General features: G+C 44.3%; 1 protein-coding gene across 1 annotated transcript in view; it reads left to right on the top strand.

Moving 5' to 3' along the window:
- Positions 1–21,051, top strand: part of LIMCH1 (LIM and calponin homology domains 1) — a 273,734-nt gene that overhangs the window by 164,187 nt on the left and 88,496 nt on the right. The window contains 3 exon segments of the mRNA XM_084859780.1: positions 143–249; positions 5,290–5,320; positions 14,272–14,382. Of these exon segments, the coding sequence (XP_084715906.1) occupies positions 143–249; positions 5,290–5,320; positions 14,272–14,382 (249 nt within the window).

Genomic DNA, 21,051 nt, shown 5'->3' with positions numbered 1-21,051 from the left:
TACATGTTGGTTCCAGATTTGGAAGATTAAGTAAACTGGAAGCGATCCAGATCATTTAGGTTAGCAAGGGAAAGAGGAGGGTGAATGGAGATAATCTGCAGTGATAACCAAGGAGGGATCAAATTTGTTTGCTTTATTTCAGGACAACATTGCCTTGTTCTTAAGAGGCTGCAAGGAACTGGGGCTTAAAGAATCTCAGCTTTTTGACCCAGGAGATCTGCAAGACACCTCAAGCAGAGCAACAGTCAAGTAAGTAAAATGCCACCTGCATTTCTGCAATTATACCAATATGCATGTCTGCAGTATATTTGTAAGAAATCTTTTGCTGTGTGGGAAAGATGGTAGAATTACAAGTTGTTGGCTTTCTTTATGCTAGTCTATTAGCCTTCTAATGGTGCTAGAGGTAGGTCATGGCTAAACTTCAAGGCAGATAGATTGTCCCAGATACACCATGACTATTTTCGCTTTTAGTTTAATTTCTTTAAGAGAAGGAGAGAGAAAAAGAGCAAAGCGAAAGAGGGAGGGGGCAACTAGACAGGATGTTAAATGTGTCTTTGCATGTAAGATGCACATTTCAAAGAATGCAAATAGCATCTTCTGGAGGTGGGTCTGATAATTATTAGAATCTCAGCAAGCCTGGGAGGAAGAGTTTAATAGAAATTGCTGTTCCAAAGCTGATATTTGTATTCGGATGAAATATATTTGGACATATTCCATATGGAATAACATTAAAAGTGGGTTGTACCTTTCAGATTCAGTTTTAGGAAAAAATGTGACAGAATGATGTTGGCAAGGGTTAAAAAATTCTTCTGTTACCAATTGACTTGGGAATTGTGTATTCTATGTTTTATGCCCTATTTATCAGTATCTATGTAGTTTAATAGGGGGCCTTGGTGGCTTAGTGGTTAAGACGCTGAACTGCAGACTGGAAGGTCGGCAGGTCAGCAGTTCGAGACCTGAGTGCTGCGTGACGGAGTGAGCTCCCGTCTTCAGTCCCAGCTCCTGCCAACCTAGCAGTTCGAAAGCAAGAAATTGCAAGTAGATAAATAGGTACCGCCTCGGCAGGAAAGGTAACAGCGTTCCGTGCACCTCGGTGTTCAGTCATGCCGGCCACATGACCACGGAAGCGTCTTCGGACAGCACTGGCTCTTCGGCTTAGAAACGGGGATGAGCACTGCACCCTAGAGTCGGACACGACTGGTTGGGGACACCTTTATGTAGTTTAATGTTTGTTTTTGTTGTTTATAAATGATATTAGAACTGTACCATGGACACTGGCTGCAGCAGTAGAAGTTGAGCTGATTTAATCACTAAAGAGGGCCCCAGAAATCCCCCCCCCCCCAGCCTGCCTTGGAGCACATGCAGCTTCTGTTCAGAAATTGAGGGAATGGTCAAAGATAGATTGAGTGCTTGATATTATCAGAAGATGTGTGCAACAAATAAGGGAACTCAGAAGCTTTAGGATGGGATAACCAAGCCAAACGGGGCTGGCCTGGGACTGATGCTTGCATGGTGATAGAACCCCATCATCAAGTCCCTGGGTCCAGGGCTTCCAGAGAGGGGCAGAAGGAAACTTGACTTGGTGATAGCACCAGTAAGGCATGTCTGTGCTGAAGGAGGACCTCCTCACATGGGGCCTCAAAAAGTCACATTGAGATAGGTCAAGAGGGCTGCCAGGCTTAAGAGCACCAGAATTCTGTGCGAAATATGTACTGTAGTTTTAATATTTTGCCTGGGGCACTGAAAGGTCTAAATCCCAGTCCTGATTTAAAATATAACCCAATGCTTTGAAAACAAATGCTAGGGTAGTATTAAGATGAAAACATTGGGCTGTGTTTTTTTTTTTAAAGCTTAAGTTTATAGCACTTATTCATATTTATCCTACCCATGCTTTTAAGTAGGCAGAAAAATCAAGTACCTTGTTACAGATTAAAGGGTCTTTCAAGATGGTTTATAATACTCATTAAAGGATCCTCAAAAGCCGATGGCCCTGTGATTAAACAAACAGATCAGTCTGTTTAACTTGTGATGAAAATGGTAGACACTGTGTCTGCGTGTGCATGAGACAGAATGAGATCAGGCAGAGTATCTATCTCTCACTCATAACACAGAGCAACATTGCAGTCCCAAAGTAGTGAGAATAAATAGCATTGATTTTATTTGTGGTATCTGTACCTTCCACTCTCAAAGTTGCTCTGAGATGTCCACATGCCATTCCAAGAAAGTTCTGGCCAGGCCCAGACCTGTTTAGCATCACAGATGTGAAACTGTATCAGCCACTTTTAGATCATTCTCTAAATATCCAGCGAGTATTAGCTGTGGAGTCCATTAATCTCTGGGTACACTCAGACAACCTAGGGCCTAGTTCTGGGAAGTGTGAGTAAGAGGCTGCTGTGAGAGGTCGAAAAACACTGGGGAGGCAGAAGAGAGAGGCCTGAATCTTGGTAGAAGTAACCTCAGTCCTGAGTAGTAGATGGGAATTGGGTCAAGTACTGCAAAATCCCCAGTATTGATGGATTTGTTTCTACACTGATCCATTTGCTGGCTCAGCTCTTGGAGACGAGGTCCTAAGTGACTTGACTGAAGAACTCAGCCTTGGAGTTTGCCACTCTCCTGGGCAGACCTTATATAGTTCCTGCCTCAGCCCACTCCACTTCCCTCTGCCTTGATCCTACCTCTCAGGGACTGTGCAATTTGGCAACCTGATGCTATTTGGCAACAATTTGGCACTTTCTAGGACTGTGACTGCTCCTCTGAGCCCTCTTATGTGCAGAAAGGAACAGGCATTTGCAACACAGCCCCATTTGGATTTTCGTATGGCTGTCCCTGATACTTGCTTAGCCCTGGCATTGCCCTTGCCAGAAAATCCTGCATGAGTTCCCTGATCATCCTCCCAAGAACCAAAAGCCCTAGTCTTTTCTGGACCCTGGGTTCTAGCAACAGTCCCTTATTTCAGCCCCAGCATATCCAAACTCTGCAGGTATCGCCTTAGACCATCAGTGGATCTGGAGTGAATAGGCCATTCTCCCCAGCTTTCCTTACAGGTCCCTGAATTCCAAACACGTTTTGATTTGTGAAACCAACATGGCTAAGAGCCTTGAGATTTTATTTGTTTCTCTGTCTCCCCAGTGACTGCCCTTTATTTGCTCATTCAGAGTTCAGAAATGTGTCCCCCATCCATTGCAGATTTCACTCAGCAGTATAAATGCTGTTATGTACTGGGTCACACGCGGTCTTGTTTATCTAGACTTAGCTCAGGGGATCCTGCAGAGTCAAATGTATGCCAAAATCAAGTCAAATTGGCTGCTAGAGGAAGGTACATTGACATTTTTCATTATCTTAGGTTCCTTATGACTAGCTGTGATTTCCCACAAAATCTTAACTCAGCTGTTCCCTGGATAATGAGCTGTCAAAGAACAGTAGTCTCCTGCCTAATGCTAACATTCCTGACTTAGGGCCCAAATCTGTGAACTTCTGGCTTCTACATATAATGCTCCAATGCTGGGCCCAGTTGCACACTAAGTCCCATTGAAGCCCCTGGGCTGAGGCATGTGCAACTGTGTGTTGGATCGCAGCTGGAGTGCTTGGAACGGAGCACAACCACGGTTGCAATATGGAAGAAGAAATGAGGGGAGAAGTAGATTAAAAGGGAGACAGAAAGACCTCTAAACATGACCACCTCAAATGTATAAAGAGAATATAGACGTTGTATGAAGATAATAATACTTAGCATTTATATAATGCTTTAGTAAAATGGTAATTGCCCTTGAAATACGTTCTCTGTCTTTATCTAAATAGCCCTGAAAGGTAGGTCAGTATTAGCCCCATACTGTAAACGGGAGACTAAGATTGTGGGTAGCCTGAAGGCACCTGCTGAGTTCATGGCTGAGGTAAGATTTGCACCAGGGGCTTCCCCGCTCACAATTTTAGTCTCTAGACTGGTACTGCACAAACAACAAGATCTCTTGTGGCACTTTAAAGACGAACACATGTTGTGTGGAAGAAGCTACTGTAGGCCAGAGCCCATTTTATCAGTTATGCATGAATACAGGGTCAGTACAAGATATTGTGCCACCCAAGGTGGGAGGATGTGCTGCTGCCACCGCCACCGCCACTCCCCGCCCCACCCTCTGGGCCTTGCATCATTCATTCATTCATTCATTCATTCGTTTCTGCCCACTGTGTCGGTGGCAGCAGCATGGGTAATCTTGCCCATCAGTGCCTTGCTCTGAGGAAGGGCCCCTCACACACCCCTTCCTCAGAATGAGTCACTAAGGGTGAGGTGGCCCCAGAGACCACCTGTGGCACTGCCTTGCTGCGACGGCAGCAAATACTGTTTAAACAGTATTTGCTGCTGTCACAGCAAAGTGGTGGTGCTGGCTGTTCGGTGTCACCTTGTCCACAACGCGACACTCTGAGAAAGGAGCCCTTCCTCAGAGCAAGGCATGGGCAAGGTGGGCATTCCGTAAAGCATCAGTCCCTGCTGGACACTTTGCTGTAGCTGGAAGCGGCAGTGCTCCAGGGCAGGCATGCAGGCGGCCAGCCAGCTGGGGAAACATGCAGGCAGACAGCCCAGTGATGGCCCCAGCCTCAATCTACCACTCCCCCTTACTCGCTGCCTGAGGCAAGGGTCTCACCCTGCCTCATGAGAGAGCCAGCCCTGTAGAGTGAAGGGGTGTGTGTGTGTACACACCTCCAGATCGGTTCAGGTATACCCACCCATTGTGGGTTCATTTTCCATGACATTTCATGTAAGATAATTGCCATCAGCAGGTCAGAAAGCCCACCTAAGTCATGATTAAGGCCTTAGGCTGAAATTGTGTCAGATCTGCAAACAAATTCCAGTTCAGCACAGCCTCTTGTTCAATCCACCTTTGCCATGATCGCTTTGTCAATCATACCAAAGTAATCATAGTCATTGGCAAAAGTTCATACATCTAGCAAGATAATGCTGAGGCTGGGGACAGCGTGCCCCTCTTTCTGCATTTGTTTTTGCACTGGTTTAGTTCCTAAGAGGAATAGTTGCTCACCTATTGTTATTATTTTGTAGCTAAAATAATATCTCTGTTGATTGTAATAACGCTGGGAACATGGTTTCATGTTGTAAAATGAATGAGTTATTGCTCTCCATCTTCCCAGTTGCCTTCATGTGTTTCTAACCAGCAGACACATCCTGCAGGCTTTTGTTAGGGGAAACATGTGACCTACTGCATAATACAAGCTCTTGGAAAGAGCTTCTGCTTTCTGATATTTCTCTCTCCTTTCTTCTTGTGTGCGCCATGCATCCAGGAATCTTGACCGTAGCAGGAAGCTGAAAAATGTAAGTATTTAAATTTTGTAGTATTCCCCCCACCCCGCTTGCTCTGGATAGATTTGTTGTAACAAACTAAGCTTGAAACTCAATGTTATGGGGGTGAAAAGAGCTTTTGTGTATTGGTATGCACTTTGTCTCTTTGCAATTCATGATCGGTGGTGCTGCCACGGAAAGCTATCTTTGCTGCAGCTTCAATTAGGAAATAACAGAACTCCCATAGGCACCAGCAGGGTTTTAATCTTTGGCACAAATGAAGTAACCACTTTTAAGAAAAACAAAACTGCCCTTCCCAATTTTGCAAAGAGTACTTTGGACATCTGCTAGGTTAATAGGTTTGTGCCTGACACTTCAAGAAATAGCATCTACATTACCACTGAAATGGTCTTCTATATAAACTTTGTAGGATTGTCATTTTTCACTGCAGCTGCAAACTTCCATTTGTTTCTGTGTCGTTCAGATGGACTGCAGTTTCAAAACTGCCTTTTCTATTCTGTTGTCTTGTTGATTGAAACCAGTGACAGTAGTAGCAGTTTTGGAGGTGTACAGTGAGGAAGGACATTTTAAATTCAGTTGTTCATGGAATTAGATAAACTATCTAAAGCCAGACAAAACTTCTGGCTTTACTGTCATCTGTAAACTACCAAGCATTCAAGTTCTATTTGGCTAACATCCTTGAATACTCTCAGGAAATGCCAAGACCTTTCAGTAAGAACTTTTCAAGCCTATAATCGTAGGCACAGGTAAAAAGGGCAGCATTATTTTATCTTGTCTTTCCTATCATTGGTGCTGTAATGGTTTTCCTCCAACAGTGCACGGATATACAAGGGAACCGTTTGAAATTGTTGCATTTAAAGTTGCCTGATGCAAGGTTTACTAAAAACTATTTATCTTCAGGTATCTTGTTTTTCAAAGAGGCAGGAATTATTGGTGAAATAAATCATAATCATAAAATCTAACTTGCCTTCCCAGCCAGAAGAGTTTCTCTAGCAGGTTTACCAAATCAGAACTTATAATTAAAACTCTTTCAGTTTACTCCCCCCTCTACAATCCAAATCTAGCAACAGAAGCAGTCATGGCATAGAAATCCTGGTAGAATTTAAAAAAGATTATTAGAGGTGCTTTCTATGATTTTGAAATGATGCCGCCCAGCAGGTCCTTTGGGGAGGCAATTCCAAAGTCATGGCCCATTTCAATTGGATTATTGAAATTTTATCTTACCTTTCCAACGATTCTTCATTGTTAAGATGCTTCTTGACAGAAGTGAAGCACTCTAACTTTAACTGCAAGAAGAAGACCTTTTTTTTTTCTCTCTTTTTTTAAGCCCTGCTATTAATACTTAGTCTTTGAGTTTGAGCACAGGCATATTTGTTCAGAAATAAGTCCCACTAAATTCAATTAGGCTTACTCCCAATTAGGAACCAAACTATACAATCTGTTGGAGATCTCATTATAATTTTCTGTTTGTAAAAAATTGTCCCAGAGTGTGGGCATTTAGGGTCAAATCCACGGTGTTGGGAGAGGGGGGTCTAACCCTTTCTCCTCTTCATCTCAAGCTCACATAGAACATAGTTGTTCTATGTGGGCTTAAATATACTTAAGTATATATGGGGCTTGCAGCCATGCAGCCCAATCCCTAGTGGGTGTTACTTCTGAGTAAATATGTATTGGATCAGACTGCATGGCTGCAACCCCATACCTTATAGAGAATGCCAAGACAAATCTAGAGAAAGAGAAATCATACTAGACAAATCCAGTGAGACTTTCTTCCAGGTACATGACTGCAGTCTTACAGTGCAACCCTAAGCATAGTCACCTAGACGTAAGTGGCATTGAGCACAAGGGGGCTTACTCTCAAGCAAGTGTGTTTAGGATTGGACCCTTAATCTCATACAGGAGTAGAATTCAGAGCACAGGGTAGTATCCAGTTGTGTCATTCCATTAGTGCAAATGATGTTGCGCTAGCAGAAACTAGGTTCTGAACTATGTGCAAGAGAAAAATCCAACTGAAGTTATGTTTGTGCAAGTGGTTGTGCATTATGCCTGTACAACCCGTTGAGCATAACTCTTATGCAACCTGTTGTCAACTTGTTATGCAACCTGTTGCGCAACTGCTTGCACAAACAGTTGCACAAATGTAATGGGCAACCACTTAGGCAACAGAAAGATTCAGTGGAGCTCCGCTAGCCCTGTTTGAGTTTGTGGAATGACACCACTGCATACTGCCCACAGCCTCCTGTGCTGAAGTCAGCAAGTAGGAAGGTTCATATGGGAAGATTCATATGGGAGGTCCACATTTTGGGCCCCTGATTTTTATAGTCCATCGCCAGTTATGGAATCAAACTGGAGCCTGCTCAACTGGGTGAACACTGATGCAACATTGTCCCTGCAACAGCTCTTGCCAAAAGACAGGCTGCATTGTCTTTTTCTTTTTGGGGGGTACGCTTCCTATATTTCAGGTGACAAATGTTATGTTTCAATTTTTGAGTCATTTTTCCTAACTGTTAATGTCACACAGTCGGACTCCTTCTTTTGACTGTAGTCAAAGCAAAGGATGATAACTCAACAGAGAATTCCATCAGTGTCTGAATACAAGAACTTATTAAAAAAAAATCAGGAAATGTATCATGAAAAAGTTGGCTTCCTAAATGGTAAAATAGTGGAACATTTTCAGTTCACATCATCATATATGGGTGTGCTTCGCCCCTCCCCTGCAATGAATTTATTTCTGTAAGTGGAAGTTTCCTGTCAGTTATCTGATCGTTATCTAGACTGATCCCAAGCACAGCACTGGGAGTTTCTAAATAAACAGGAAAACTTTAATAAATACCGAAACACAAACAGACTATGAAATTATAATTAATTTCATAGTCTGTTTGTGTTTCGGTATTTATTAAAGTTTATTAATTTTATAATTATAAAATAATTATAATTTCATAGTCTGAAATTATCTTAAAAAAAGATAGTGCTCATAAAAATTAATATCTCTACCTGCTTAGGGTTCATCCCCCTAACTGGGCAGGGGCACATTTAAGTACTGGAGCACATGCTTCACATGCCGAAAGTCCCAGATTTGCTCCCTAGCATCACCAGGGAGGGCTGCGAGAGAGTCCCCCTCCAACTGGGCCTGGAGAGCTGTCAGCAGACAGACATGCTTCACGTGCCGAAAGTCCCAGATTTGCTCCCTAGCATCGCCAGGGAGGGCTGCGAGAGAGTCCCCCTCCAACTGGGCCTGGAGAGCTGTCAGCAGACAGACATGCTTCACGTGCCGAAAGTCCCAGATTTGCTCCCTAGCATCGCCAGGGAGGGCTGCGAGAGAGTCCCCCTCCAACTGGGCCTGGAGAGCTGTCAGCAGACAGACATGCTTCACGTGCCGAAAGTCCCAGATTTGCTCCCTAGCATCGCCAGGGAGGGCTGCGAGAGAGTCCCCCTCCAACTGGGCCTGGAGAGCTGTCAGCAGACAGACATGCTTCACGTGCCGAAAGTCCCAGATTTGCTCCCTAGCATCACCAGGGAGGGCTGCGAGAGAGTCCCCCTCCAACTGGGCCTGGAGAGCTGTCAGCAGACAGACATGCTTCACGTGCCGAAAGTCCCAGATTTGCTCCCTAGCATCACCAGGGAGGGCTGCGAGAGAGTCCCCCTCCAACTGGGCCTGGAGAGCTGTCAGCAGACAGACATGCTTCACGTGCCGAAAGTCCCAGATTTGCTCCCTAGCATCACCAGGGAGGGCTGCGAGAGAGTCCCCCTCCAACTGGGCCTGGAGAGCTGTCAGCAGACAGACATGCTTCACGTGCCGAAAGTCCCAGATTTGCTCCCTAGCATCACCAGGGAGGGCTGCGAGAGAGTCCCCCTCCAACTGGGCCTGGAGAGCTGTCAGCAGACAGACATGCTTCATGTGCCGAAAGTCCCAGATTTGCTCCCTAGCATCACCAGGGAGGGCTGCGAGAGAGTCCCCCTCCAACTGGGCCTGGAGAGCTGTCAGCAGACAGACATGCTTCACGTGCCGAAAGTCCCAGATTTGCTCCCTAGCATCACCAGGGAGGGCTGCGAGAGAGTCCCCCTCCAACTGGGCCTGGAGAGCTGTCAGCAGACAGACATGCTTCACGTGCCGAAAGTCCCAGATTTGCTCCCTAGCATCGCCAGGGAGGGCTGCGAGAGAGTCCCCCTCCAACTGGGCCTGGAGAGCTGTCAGCAGACAGACATGCTTCACGTGCCGAAAGTCCCAGATTTGCACCCTAGCATCACCAGGGAGGGCTGCGAGAGAGTCCCCCTCCAACTGGGCCTGGAGAGCTGTCAGCAGACAGACATGCTTCACGTGCCGAAAGTCCCAGATTTGCTCCCTAGCATCACCAGGGAGGGCTGCGAGAGAGTCCCCCTCCAACTGGGCCTGGAGAGCTGTCAGCAGACAGACATGCTTCACGTGCCGAAAGTCCCAGATTTGCTCCCTAGCATCACCAGGGAGGGCTGCGAGAGAGTCCCCCTCCAACTGGGCCTGGAGAGCTGTCAGCAGACAGACATGCTTCACGTGCCGAAAGTCCCAGATTTGCTCCCTAGCATCACCAGGGAGGGCTGCGAGAGAGTCCCCCTCCAACTGGGCCTGGAGAGCTGTCAGCAGACAGCGCGGACAGTACGGAACTTAGATGGAGCAGTGGTCTGACTCTGTATAAAGCAGCTTCTTGTGTTCCTATCAGTGGAGGCTGGTGGCTCCGATGTCAGTGGGGTGGTGGAGCCGCTCCGGGTTTCAGTCAGAACTCTAAAGGAGCTCTCCAAGATGCTTCACATGTTTGTGGCTTTGCACCTTGGACAGCTCCTTTAGAGTTCTGACTGGTTCTGGCTGAAACCCAGAGTGGAGTCGCCCCACTAACATCGGAGCCACCAGCCTCCACTGGTCCCTACCTAGACCAGTATTCTTGGTTACTCTTCATTTTCTCCTTGTCTTTCTCTATCCTGGGACTAATCAGGTGCTTTTGTCTGTAGGTTTCCTGCACTTGGAACTGCGGGCTTGTGATTTTAATCCCTCTCCCTCCCACCCCACCCCCTGGTCAAATGATGCTGAATATTTCATTGCATTTGCCCCCTCCCTCCAGTACAGTAGATACAGTGTGCCCCTGAACACCAGAAAAGGACGTGGGGAGGAATAACCTTTAAACGGGCTGTGAGGACCTTGGGGGCAGTGCAGACATAACATTCTAAAAAATACATAGCCTGTCTAGGTCCCCTGATTTCTTAACTATCATTAAGAAGTCTGGAGCAGGTTCAAGGACTGTGCACTCCCTCCCTAATTCCTTTCCTTTTTAGTGTGGGTTCTCTCAACCTTCTCTTCAACCTTAAACATTACCAGGGTTTGCAGCCGAGCTATTTAAAATCCTAAAAGATGATGCTGTTAAAGTGCTGCATTCAATATGCCAACAAATCTGGAACACTCAGCAGTGGCCACAACACTGGAAAAGGTCAGTTTACATTCCAATTCCAAAGAAGGGCAACGCCAAAGAGTGTTCAAACTACCGCACAATTGCGCTCATTTCACATGCCAGCAAGGTGATGCTCAAAATCCTACAAGCTAGGCTTCAGCAGTATGCGAACCGAGAACTACCGGAAGTACAAACAGGGTTTCAAAGAGGCAGAGGAACTAGAGATCAAATCGCCAACATTCGCTGCATCATGGAGAAAGCAAGAGAATTCCAGAAAAACATCTATTTCTGCTTCATTGACTACGCGAAAGCCTTTGATTGTGTGGATCACAACAAACTGTGGCAAATTCTTAAAGTGATGGGAGTACCAGACCACCTGACCTGTCTCCTGAGAAACCTGTACGAGGGTCAAGAAGCAACAGTAAGAACCAGACATGGAACAACCGATTGGTTCCAAATTGGGAAAGGAGTACGACAAGGCTGCATATTGTCACCCTGCTTATTTAACTTATATGCAGAGTACATCATGAGAAATGCCGGGTTGGATGAATCAGAGGTCGGAATTAAGATTGCTGGGAGAATTATCAATAACCTCCGATATGCAGATGATACCACCCTAATGGCAGAAAGCGAAGAGGATCTAAAGAGCCTCTTGTTGAGGGTGAAAGAGGAGAGTTTAAAAGCTGGTTTGAAACTCAACATTAAAAAAAGTCAGATCATGGCATCTGGCCCCATCACTTCCTGGCATATAGAAGGGGAAGAAATGGAAGCAGTGACAGATTTTACTTTCTTGGGCTCCAAGATCACCGCAGACGGTGACTGTAGCCATGAAATTAAAAGACGCTTGCTCCTTGGGAGGAAAGCTATGGCCAACCTAGACAGCATAGTAAGAAGCAGAGACATCACCTTGCCGACAAAGGTCCGTCTAATCAAAGCTATGGTTTTCCCAGTAGTAATGTATGGCTGTGAGAGCTGGACTATAAGGAAGGCTGAGCGCCGAAGAATTGATGCTTTCGAACTGTGGTGCTGGAGAAGACTCTTACGAGTCCCCTGGACTGCAAGGAGGTCAAATCAGTCCATCCTAAAGGAAATCAACCCTGAGTGCTCATTGGAAGGACAGATAATGAAGCTGAAGCTCCAATATTTTGGCCACCTAATGCGAAGAGAAAACTCCCTGGAAAAGACCCTGATGCTGGGAAAGACTGAAGGCAAAAGGAGAAGGGGACGGCAGAGGATGAGATGGCTAGATAGCATCATGGATGCAATGAATATGAACTTAAGCACGCTCCGGGAGAGAGCGCAGGACAGGAAGGCCTGGCGTGCTATGGTCCATGGGGTCACGAAGAGTCGGACATGACTGAACGACTGAACAACAACAACAAAGCAAACCCTGGTTAGCCCAAAGGGTGGTGGGGAAAGTGCTAGGAGTTACGTAATTATGCAAGAGTGCAAGATCACCTCCCTGCTATGTAGCAAGGGATAGTGATATCCCCTTTGTGCAGTGTTCGTGTCTATTTCATCCTCCCCTTCAGTTTCCCTTTCTAGCCAACACCTTTTTTTTTAAAGGTGTACTCCCGAAGTACACACACCCACCTGAAAAGATCCTTCTCCCACAGCTGCCAGCTGCTTTCTCCCCTGCTTTGGGCTTGTGGCTTCCATCTGCTGGTCTCCATTGTTACCTGTCAGGTAAACATGTGGGTTACAGAGCAGGGAGATGAATTGGTAAACATATGCAAATTTCAAAGCAGAGCAGTGAAGGGGATCTGTAAATATATGCAAATTTCAAAGGCAGAACAGTAAAGCTGAGGGGAAATTATGCAAATTGCATGGCAGAGCAATGAGGCAGATGGATAAAATACACAAATTTCATGGCAGAGCAGTAAAACTGAGCAGAAAATGACGCAGATTTCATAGTGGCAGATTTTCATATCTGTGCACTTGCGCAAGACTGAAAATTTAAAATAATTTTTAAAATGGTTGCAAACATGTTCAGGGCACTCTCCTTTTTCTTTATTTTTAGGAGCACAGGATGAAGGGCACTGACAAGGGAAGAGGGAGGATGGGGGCTGCACTAGTAAGATCATGAGGAGTGGCAGGATTTTTTTGCCACTCTTGCCAGGCAGCTCTCTAGCCATTCCTGACAATCCATGATGAACTTACCCTGCCGGGTTTGGACATCGTGATAAGCCACCCTGAAAACAAACCACCCTGAACAACCCAACAACAAGCCATGGGTTCACAGGGTGGCTTGTTCATAAAAAAATAAGCCAGCCTGAAGAAACTGTGTCGTGTTTGGATGTCATGGCAACCCATCATGGGGGATCCCCCATGGTGGGTTGTAATGTTGGGTGAACCAGGTCAATGAATTGGGACTGAAGAAGTCTCTGTTTAAAATTTCCCTTGAGACATAAACTCATAAGAAGGCCTTGGGCAGGCCATGTTCTTTCAGCCCTCCTATTGGTAGTATAATGGTGCAATTTCTTGTTAGCTGTCATTGCTACTTGTCTGGAGAGGCTTTGTACAAATTTAATAAGCACATACAAATTGTATAATTTAGAGACCCTGTGTATGTAAAGGAAAAAGACAGCTAAAAAAACCCATGTGTATTTTGTAAGATACAGAGAAGCACTTTACTCCTTTGAGGTTAAGAACATAAGAGCCGTGCTGGATCAGACCAAAGGCCTACATAGTCCAATGCGTTTGCCCAGTGGCCAACCAGATGTCTGCGGGAAGCCCACAAACAGGCCATGAGTGCAACAGCACCCTCCCACTTGTGTTCCCCAGGAACTGGTATACTTGATTATTTTTTATGATTAAGAAATTAGAAATGCTAAGCCACCTCAGCACCCATTAGAATGGCAGATTAATCAAACTAAGCCCTGTATTCTAACAGAACTATAATAAGCATTTGTCATACAGTCAGTATTTCTATGAAAGTCAATGGCAAATTATTTTAATATCTTAGAATTTTGATAGCAATGTATGAAGATATACTATAAGCAATTTTAGTTCTACTGGGAAGTCTTTTTAAACCATTTCATTGATCTCTAAAGCCTGTGACTCTTGAGGAGCTGGTGTGCTTTGGTTTTCTTTATTTGGCCTCCCAGGGATTGTTGAACAAGGTTTGATAATGAGCTCTATTGTTGCTACTTCACATACGTTAAAAATGCCAGCGTACTAATGTGACTACAAAGTCTTTACAACAGTGTTACATGTAATACCATTCTTGCTCTTTTACAACATGAAAGACAATTTCTGTCTTGTTCCCCTTGTGAAATAGAAAACCTTAAAAAAAACAAACCGCTTACAAAGGATTTATAGTGCAATCCTATAAATGTCTACTCAGAAACAAGCCCCACTGAGTTAAATGAGACCTTCTCCTAGGTAAGTGTGTATAGGATTGCACCCTGTGCATGTTAAAGACTTTTTCTGTGATTTACAATGTGATTTACGAAGGCTGAGAGACAGCTAGGCAAAGTTACTGTACTGAACTGACCAAATGGTTTGGATAGGTTTTGCTCCCCAATTAATGTCCTTTGAATTTTTCAGGTTTTAGTCGCCATCTATTGGCTGGGGAAGACCGCCAACAGCAGCACTTCCTACAGTGGAGCGACACTGAACCTGAAGGAGTTTGAAGGGTTGCTGACACAGATGAGGAAGGTATTGTTGTCACTTTGGGGACAAAAATAGGTTTTTAATAAACTATTAAAGGCTTGGATTTCTTCCAAATAGTGTGGCTTGCACCCAACAGATTTTGTTATCATTATTTTATTTTATTTTTACAATTTGAGAGTCATTTGAATGATGGGCAGTGGGATGAAATATGAATAAGTGCTTAAGGCCGTATTTTCTAAACGCTCTTACAGATTCTGAATGGATACAATGCAGCCTTTAATTAATTAATTCATGTTAACCATGAATATTGTTCAAGTACATTTTGAACAATATTGTTCCTGTATATATTATTCTGCCAACTTCAATGCTCATGTAATTTTTTTACACTGTTGGCTTGAGAAGGAGGTTTTCTGTCAGTAGAGGCAGTAAGAGCCAGTTTAAACAGTGCTTGCTCTAAGTGTAGACCTGCTTCCCCCAACCTGATGCTCACCAGATGTGTTGGACTCCAACTCCCATCATGCTGGCTGGGGGTGATGGGAGTTTCAGTCCAACACGTCTGGTGAACACTGGGTTCGAGGAGGCTGGCGTATCATAACATAATTTAACATATGCTGGCTTGGGACATTCAGACTCTGCACACTAGCACCATGGGGCGATAGTAATGGTGGTGGGTAGCTGCTATATGTGCTGGGCTGTGATAAAGTAAGAAGTTTTTAAACATTGCACAATACATGGGTAGCATCTGCATGATGGGTAGCATCTGCATGATTCTCATGGTCTCTGTGTGGTATAATGTCTTAACAACAGCAGAGCTCCTATGTTGTTGGGCCAGCCACCATTTTATTTCCCCACATAGTGTCATGCCAGGGCATTGTAGGGAAGCATGACACTCCCAATGGGCAGTAGCCATTTTCTATACAATTCCCTGAAGCCAAGCTACACCTGAGGCATTGTGGGGGAAAGAAAATGGTAGTCTAGCCACCAACACGGGAACCCTGCTGATGGGACTAAAATGGTAGACCTTTGAATTTCTTCTGTGCTCCAGGTTTAATACAGCTCAGCTCTACTTTTAAACTCCTGCTTTGGGGAGATGTTTGATGAAAAGGTGAAGTATAACTCTTTAAGCCAAATAAATAGAATAAAGAAGTCTGATACCACACAACCAAGTTTTATATAAGGGTTGTAGTTATTACAGTATAATGCGAAGTTCATGTTAATCAGCTTCTTCATATGTACAATGGTCTACTACAACTATGGATGGGCACCCGTCCCATCCAGGTTCTCCGGCCACCCGCCCAGCCCCTGCCCCCACTTGTGCACACCCGGACCCGCATTCGAGCTCCTTGGCACACACCGAGCTGCCTGTACTCACCTGGGTGGCCTCGTTGAGCTCCGCAATCACCATTTTTTGGCCAAAAAATGGTGATCGTGAAAATGCAAGCAAATGCCTGTAACCTTGAGTATATGGGCCATTCACAGCTCCATTTTGTGTATACTCAAATATGCGTATTTTTGCGATTGCCATATTTCCCCTACCCCCTCCAATATGGCAATTGAGCTTGACGAGGCCGCCCGGGCGAACGCAGGCAGGGGACGAGCGGGGCAGGGGTGTGGCAAGCGTGGCTCAGGGGCGTGGGCAGGATGACAATTGTGTCACCTCAACAACTACTTCCATGCTGTTTCCTTCTTTTGCTGCTTCTCTTTTAAGCGCATCTCACTTTTGGAGCTTGGTGCCTAGGGAATATCCTCTACCAGTGCCTAAGCAATGAACTGGAACTTGGCCAGTGTTAGAAACAAAGTTGGCATGAAAGTGGCAGATCCCCCATAGCATATAGAGATGCTGGGTGGGTGTAGAGCCCTCCCCCAGCCACTGTCTCTCCCTCTACTACTGGAACTGGACTGAAAAGAATAGCCCCAAGGTGGGCGAGGGGAGCCTGAGGGGCGGTTTCAGGGAGGAGCAACTGACCGCTTGTTACATCCTTGGATCTTAGTCTGTATGTGTGAGAAAGAGTATATGGAAGAGCACACTCAGACCCTTTGTACTTAGGTCTGGGGGCAAGCTTGGCTCCTAGCTCAACAAAGATGGACTGCATTGTACTGGTGTGGTGGAAAACCATTCCCGTGCTTATTGGCTTTTTCCCCCGACTCAGACTTTTGAGAAGCACATGCACCCAGGAACAGAAGCGAGTGACTACTGGGTGTTATAAAGGAAGAACTCTTGTCTACCTCCCGTTCATTTCACTACAGCGTGTGCAGGAGAACTTGTTAATTAGCAGAACCAGGTTTTCTGCTTCAGGCACTATCATATCTGTGTTAGGATCTGTGGATCAGAGAGTTGTAGGGCTCCAGAATTTGGTTCATCATTGGTTGCTTCTACGTATATCCATCCTCCAAACAACAATAACCAGGTCAACTAGATAATAAAATGTTTTCTAGTGCATTTTTTCCTAAATTTTTCTCAATCCACAATATGTTTGTAATATGTGAAATGGTTGGGGATAGAGATCTTCTATGTGGCTGTTATGACTACTTTTATTGTGTGTCTGTGGACTTGATTTTATCCAGATGGCTGCGATAACTGTTGCATTATGGAATGCCATGGTACAGATTATTGGTTAAAAAAAAAAAGTAATAATACAGATGTAAGCAAAGGAATTGACCCACATATTTGAAGTGAGGCTGTGACAATAGGTTGCAAACACAGAGGCTGCATAGTTACATACATGTGAATTACTGTAATAAAGAATAATACCTTGCAATTAAATAGCATATTTTTAAATGTTCAAAGTATTACCAAGATAACATGACATTTACAAAGTAGTAAATGTCATGTTATCTTGGTAATCCTTACAACAGCCTTGTAAGCAGGGCAGTATTCCTATGCCAAAGCCCAGCTAGTGAGCTTATGACTGAGGCTTACTTCCTAGATCACAGCTCACGCTCTTAGCCACGGATCTGGTCCAGTTACATAGAAAGAGGGGGTGAATGTCCTCTCCATTGGTACATTCTAGTGCACCCTCCTGCCCTTTTAAATGACTGGCATGACAGACAAAACCAAGCTGAACAGAACTTCTATTCAAATGACAATCTAACAAAACTTACAATTTCAGAACCAAGGCTTTATTTTACAGTCCATTCATTCCTTAATTCATTCAAATGCTTACTTAAAAAAAAGCAAACAAAACAAAAACAAGCCTGCTTTGAATGTTTGAAATGTTTTATGAATGAAAAGTGGTCTGTGTTATTGGATAATTCATCTGATTTTCATTCCTCTTGCTGCTGAACTTTTCCATGATAGTCAAACATTCTCTTTTTCTCTCCCTCTTTTTCAAAAATTGGTGGTTTGCCAAAGGATTAAATGTATTCTATTGGTATGCAAGATGTGGAGCGTCAGAGAATTTGAGAAAGATGTCAGATGGGTTGGGGTGGCGTGGGAGAAGGCAAAGAGGGTTTTTAATAGGGATTGGCTTTGGGAACTGGAATTCTGGTTCTTTTCTAGCAATGTATAGAATACCTTTTTAATGCTATACAGGTAAATAGCCATCTTGTATGAATACAAAATAATTTTATTGTGTTTTGCATCCTGTGTTATTTATTAGGTTTGTATATATCACAATGACTTCTCAGTGTGGGTGCGCTGCTGCTGGGGCTGACCCTACAATTAAGCAAAGTGAGGCAACCCACCTCAAGCAAGATTTTTGGGGGCGCCATTAAAGGAGCAGCAAATTGTCAATTAGATGGTTTATTTTTTACCACTATATGGGCAGCCGCTGGATTTTTTGAATCAAGACACCAGAATGTGTTAAGTTGTCTTTACCTGACAGAGTTGCATACATTGTGTGTTGGAGGGGGAATGATGCCTAGAAATCTGGGGGAAAGGTGCAAAGTGTTGTGTACAGGTGGAAGGAAATAACAGCTGCTTGGTTTCTGCATGCTGAGGTAAAATTAGAGGAAGTGCTGGCTCCAGGTTTTGGGGGGCTCTTGGGCACTCAGCCCAGCCTCTCATCTGCCATCTAGGTATAATAAGAATGGCCTGCCTTATAAGAAATGGGATTTCTGTGACCAAGAAAAAGGATTAGGTTATGTAGACGGGAACAGGCTTGATCCTTAATGGCTTGGGTCACCAGGAGAAGGGACAGAGTTTATCCGCAACCCACTTGTGTTCCTCAGGTGTATCCCTTTCCTTTCTTGTATGTAAGGGTATACTTCTTATTTACTCCTATTGGGAAATTGCAGTACAACCCTATACATGTCTCCTCAGAAGTAAGTCCCATTGTTTTCAGTGGAGCTTACTCCTAGCTAAGTGTGCATAGGTTGGAACCAAAAATGCTGTACTTGGGGACCCAATGCTCCATTCTTGACACCAAGTGGCAGAGATCCTATAAGCGGGTGCAATGTGTCTGCAGTGAACTCCCTGGGATTCCTACAATATACAGGTCCACCCCTCACATGCACATCACCAATAAATAATAATAATAATAATAATAATAGTGGTGGAGGTGGTGGTGGTGGTGATGATGATGATGATGATAATAATTTCCACTTTAGTGCCAGCCTATAAGTTTGACAGAAGCCCACAACAACAAAAAGGCTGTATAAAATACAGAGCACCTCCATGCCCAACATCACATCTTGATATGTGGATGATGCAGCGCTAACTGGCGTGTGCTCTCTGTTGTTCACACACCATACAGGAAAATATCACATACTGTAGTCCTCAGACATGTAGATGGTGGTGCTTCAATCCTTTGCTCTCAGGAAGACATCCTATTGAAAAGCAGGACTTACTACTAAACTAGTATAGGATCAGAGTGTAAGTATGCTGAATGAGGCCAGATTGAACAACATCTATACAAAAGGAGGTAGTGACTTTTTGAAGACCCTGGGCACTTTTTTTTTTTTAAGTGTACAGCTAGGAAATTTTTTAGAGTGCACCTAAAAATATAACGTGGGACTACAAGAAACACATATTTGGAAACACGTGCATCATACCAGCGCTCTTTTAGGGAACTGTGAGTTTGAGTGTGTGCTTGGTAGAAAACCTAGGTTTGTCTCTCTTGTAATGTGTGAAATGACCCATGCTTAATAGCTGAGTGAGGATTTGAACCTCGTCTTTCCACATCCACACTTTTTTTAAGGACCATTCTACACGCAGTGCAGTGAGACACCCAGATTTGCCACTGGGGACACACCTAACAGGGTATTTTGGCCAATCCTGACTCCTTGACAAGTGTGCCTATAGGATCCACATATCTGCAAACATCTCTTGATTAAATGTGCAGTTTGGTTTTAGAGGTACATGTACAATAGCTTGTGTGTGTGTGTGTATATGTGTGTGTGTATTCATTCATACACACATACACACACGTGAAAGAGACTGAGGGTATGTCTTGTTTCTTTGTAGCACATGAGGCAGAAACTTCTGAACAAATTTCCTTCAGTGAAAGCTTCTGTTGGCAGCTTTCTAACATTTTAAAGTGACCTCTGAGAAGCATTTCTCATCTCAGGCTTTTCAGATGACTCCATGTAAGTGATAATGTAAGTCCCCACCTTTTTGATTCAGAGGGTGGAGGGCTGAGGGAAAACCTTCAGAAAGTTTGCCTTTCAGTAGAGGCCTTATTTTTGTTTGTCTTGGCCCCATGCTTTTGTTACCGATGATAAGATACTAGCTGAAACAAGGGGGAATGTCCTAATAATACAAGGCTGAGGATGGCTTCCACTGACCTTTTCCCTCTTTGGGAGCTTTCAGTGTTTTAGTATGTGCAGCTTGCACTGGAAAGAATTTATAATCGCGAGGCTGTCAAAGACGGCCATTGTTCTCACTGCTCTGAACATGTGGGTCAGCTACAAGTGCTTTCATATCCCCCAGAGCCAGGAGCTGGCAACAAGCAAAGAGCAAGACTGAATTCCTCAGCGGCATCAGGAAAAGCGTTTTGCATATTTTTCTTCTTCCCCCATTACTGATTGCTTCAGGAAGAAAGACATCCCCTCTTCTATAAGTGGCATTTCTCCTCAAGGTAGAAAGAGGCTGCTGGAGCTCCCAGCTTTATTATTTTGGCTGAGCCAAAAGCAGCAACAGCAAATTCATGCTACTGGTGTTCCAGACCAATACAAGAGATCTGTTCGGTGAGGTTAGACATGCCTTGCGTGTTAACTTAAAGCCAAGATGCCTTTGCCAGTATGATGTGGACAATGAATATGAAGAGGATATGGATGAAGGATCAATCATGTTTCAGGTTGATTTTTTATTTTTAACTGCTTGGTACACCTGCATCTGATTGAATGTGTTCTAGCCTGCAGAACCTCATGCCATAATAAATGGGTTAGCCTTTTAACGGTGCCACAGAACTCCTTGTTGTGTTTGCTGTGACAGATTAACATGACTTCGAAGAGAGAAGATGGAAGATTTAGATGGTGATAGGTGATTGAAGGTGATATGACAAAGGCATCGTTGCCTGTGTACTATGGTGCGTACATTCATTCCACCATCTCCTCTGGTAAACAGAGCTGGAAACAAACAATTAGTTCTTTAAAGAGAATTGGAAGTGGTGTGAGAGACTCATTGCTTCCTATAGTGTATTCACATATTTCTTTTCTCCCCAGTTAAAGAGGTTTTTGTAGTTTCAAAAACTTCCAAAACCTATTTGACCAGAGACAACTTTGGTACAAAAGAAATGTGTGAACGCCAGTAGAGCAATGATTCTACTGTACCAC

Source organism: Heloderma suspectum, chromosome 5 (assembly GCF_057233095.1).
Source record: "Heloderma suspectum isolate Gila_16-S chromosome 5, 16-S_ref, whole genome shotgun sequence".
Classification (NCBI taxonomy): Eukaryota; Metazoa; Chordata; class Lepidosauria; order Squamata; family Helodermatidae; genus Heloderma; species Heloderma suspectum.
This window is presented reverse-complemented; position numbering and strand designations above follow the sequence as displayed.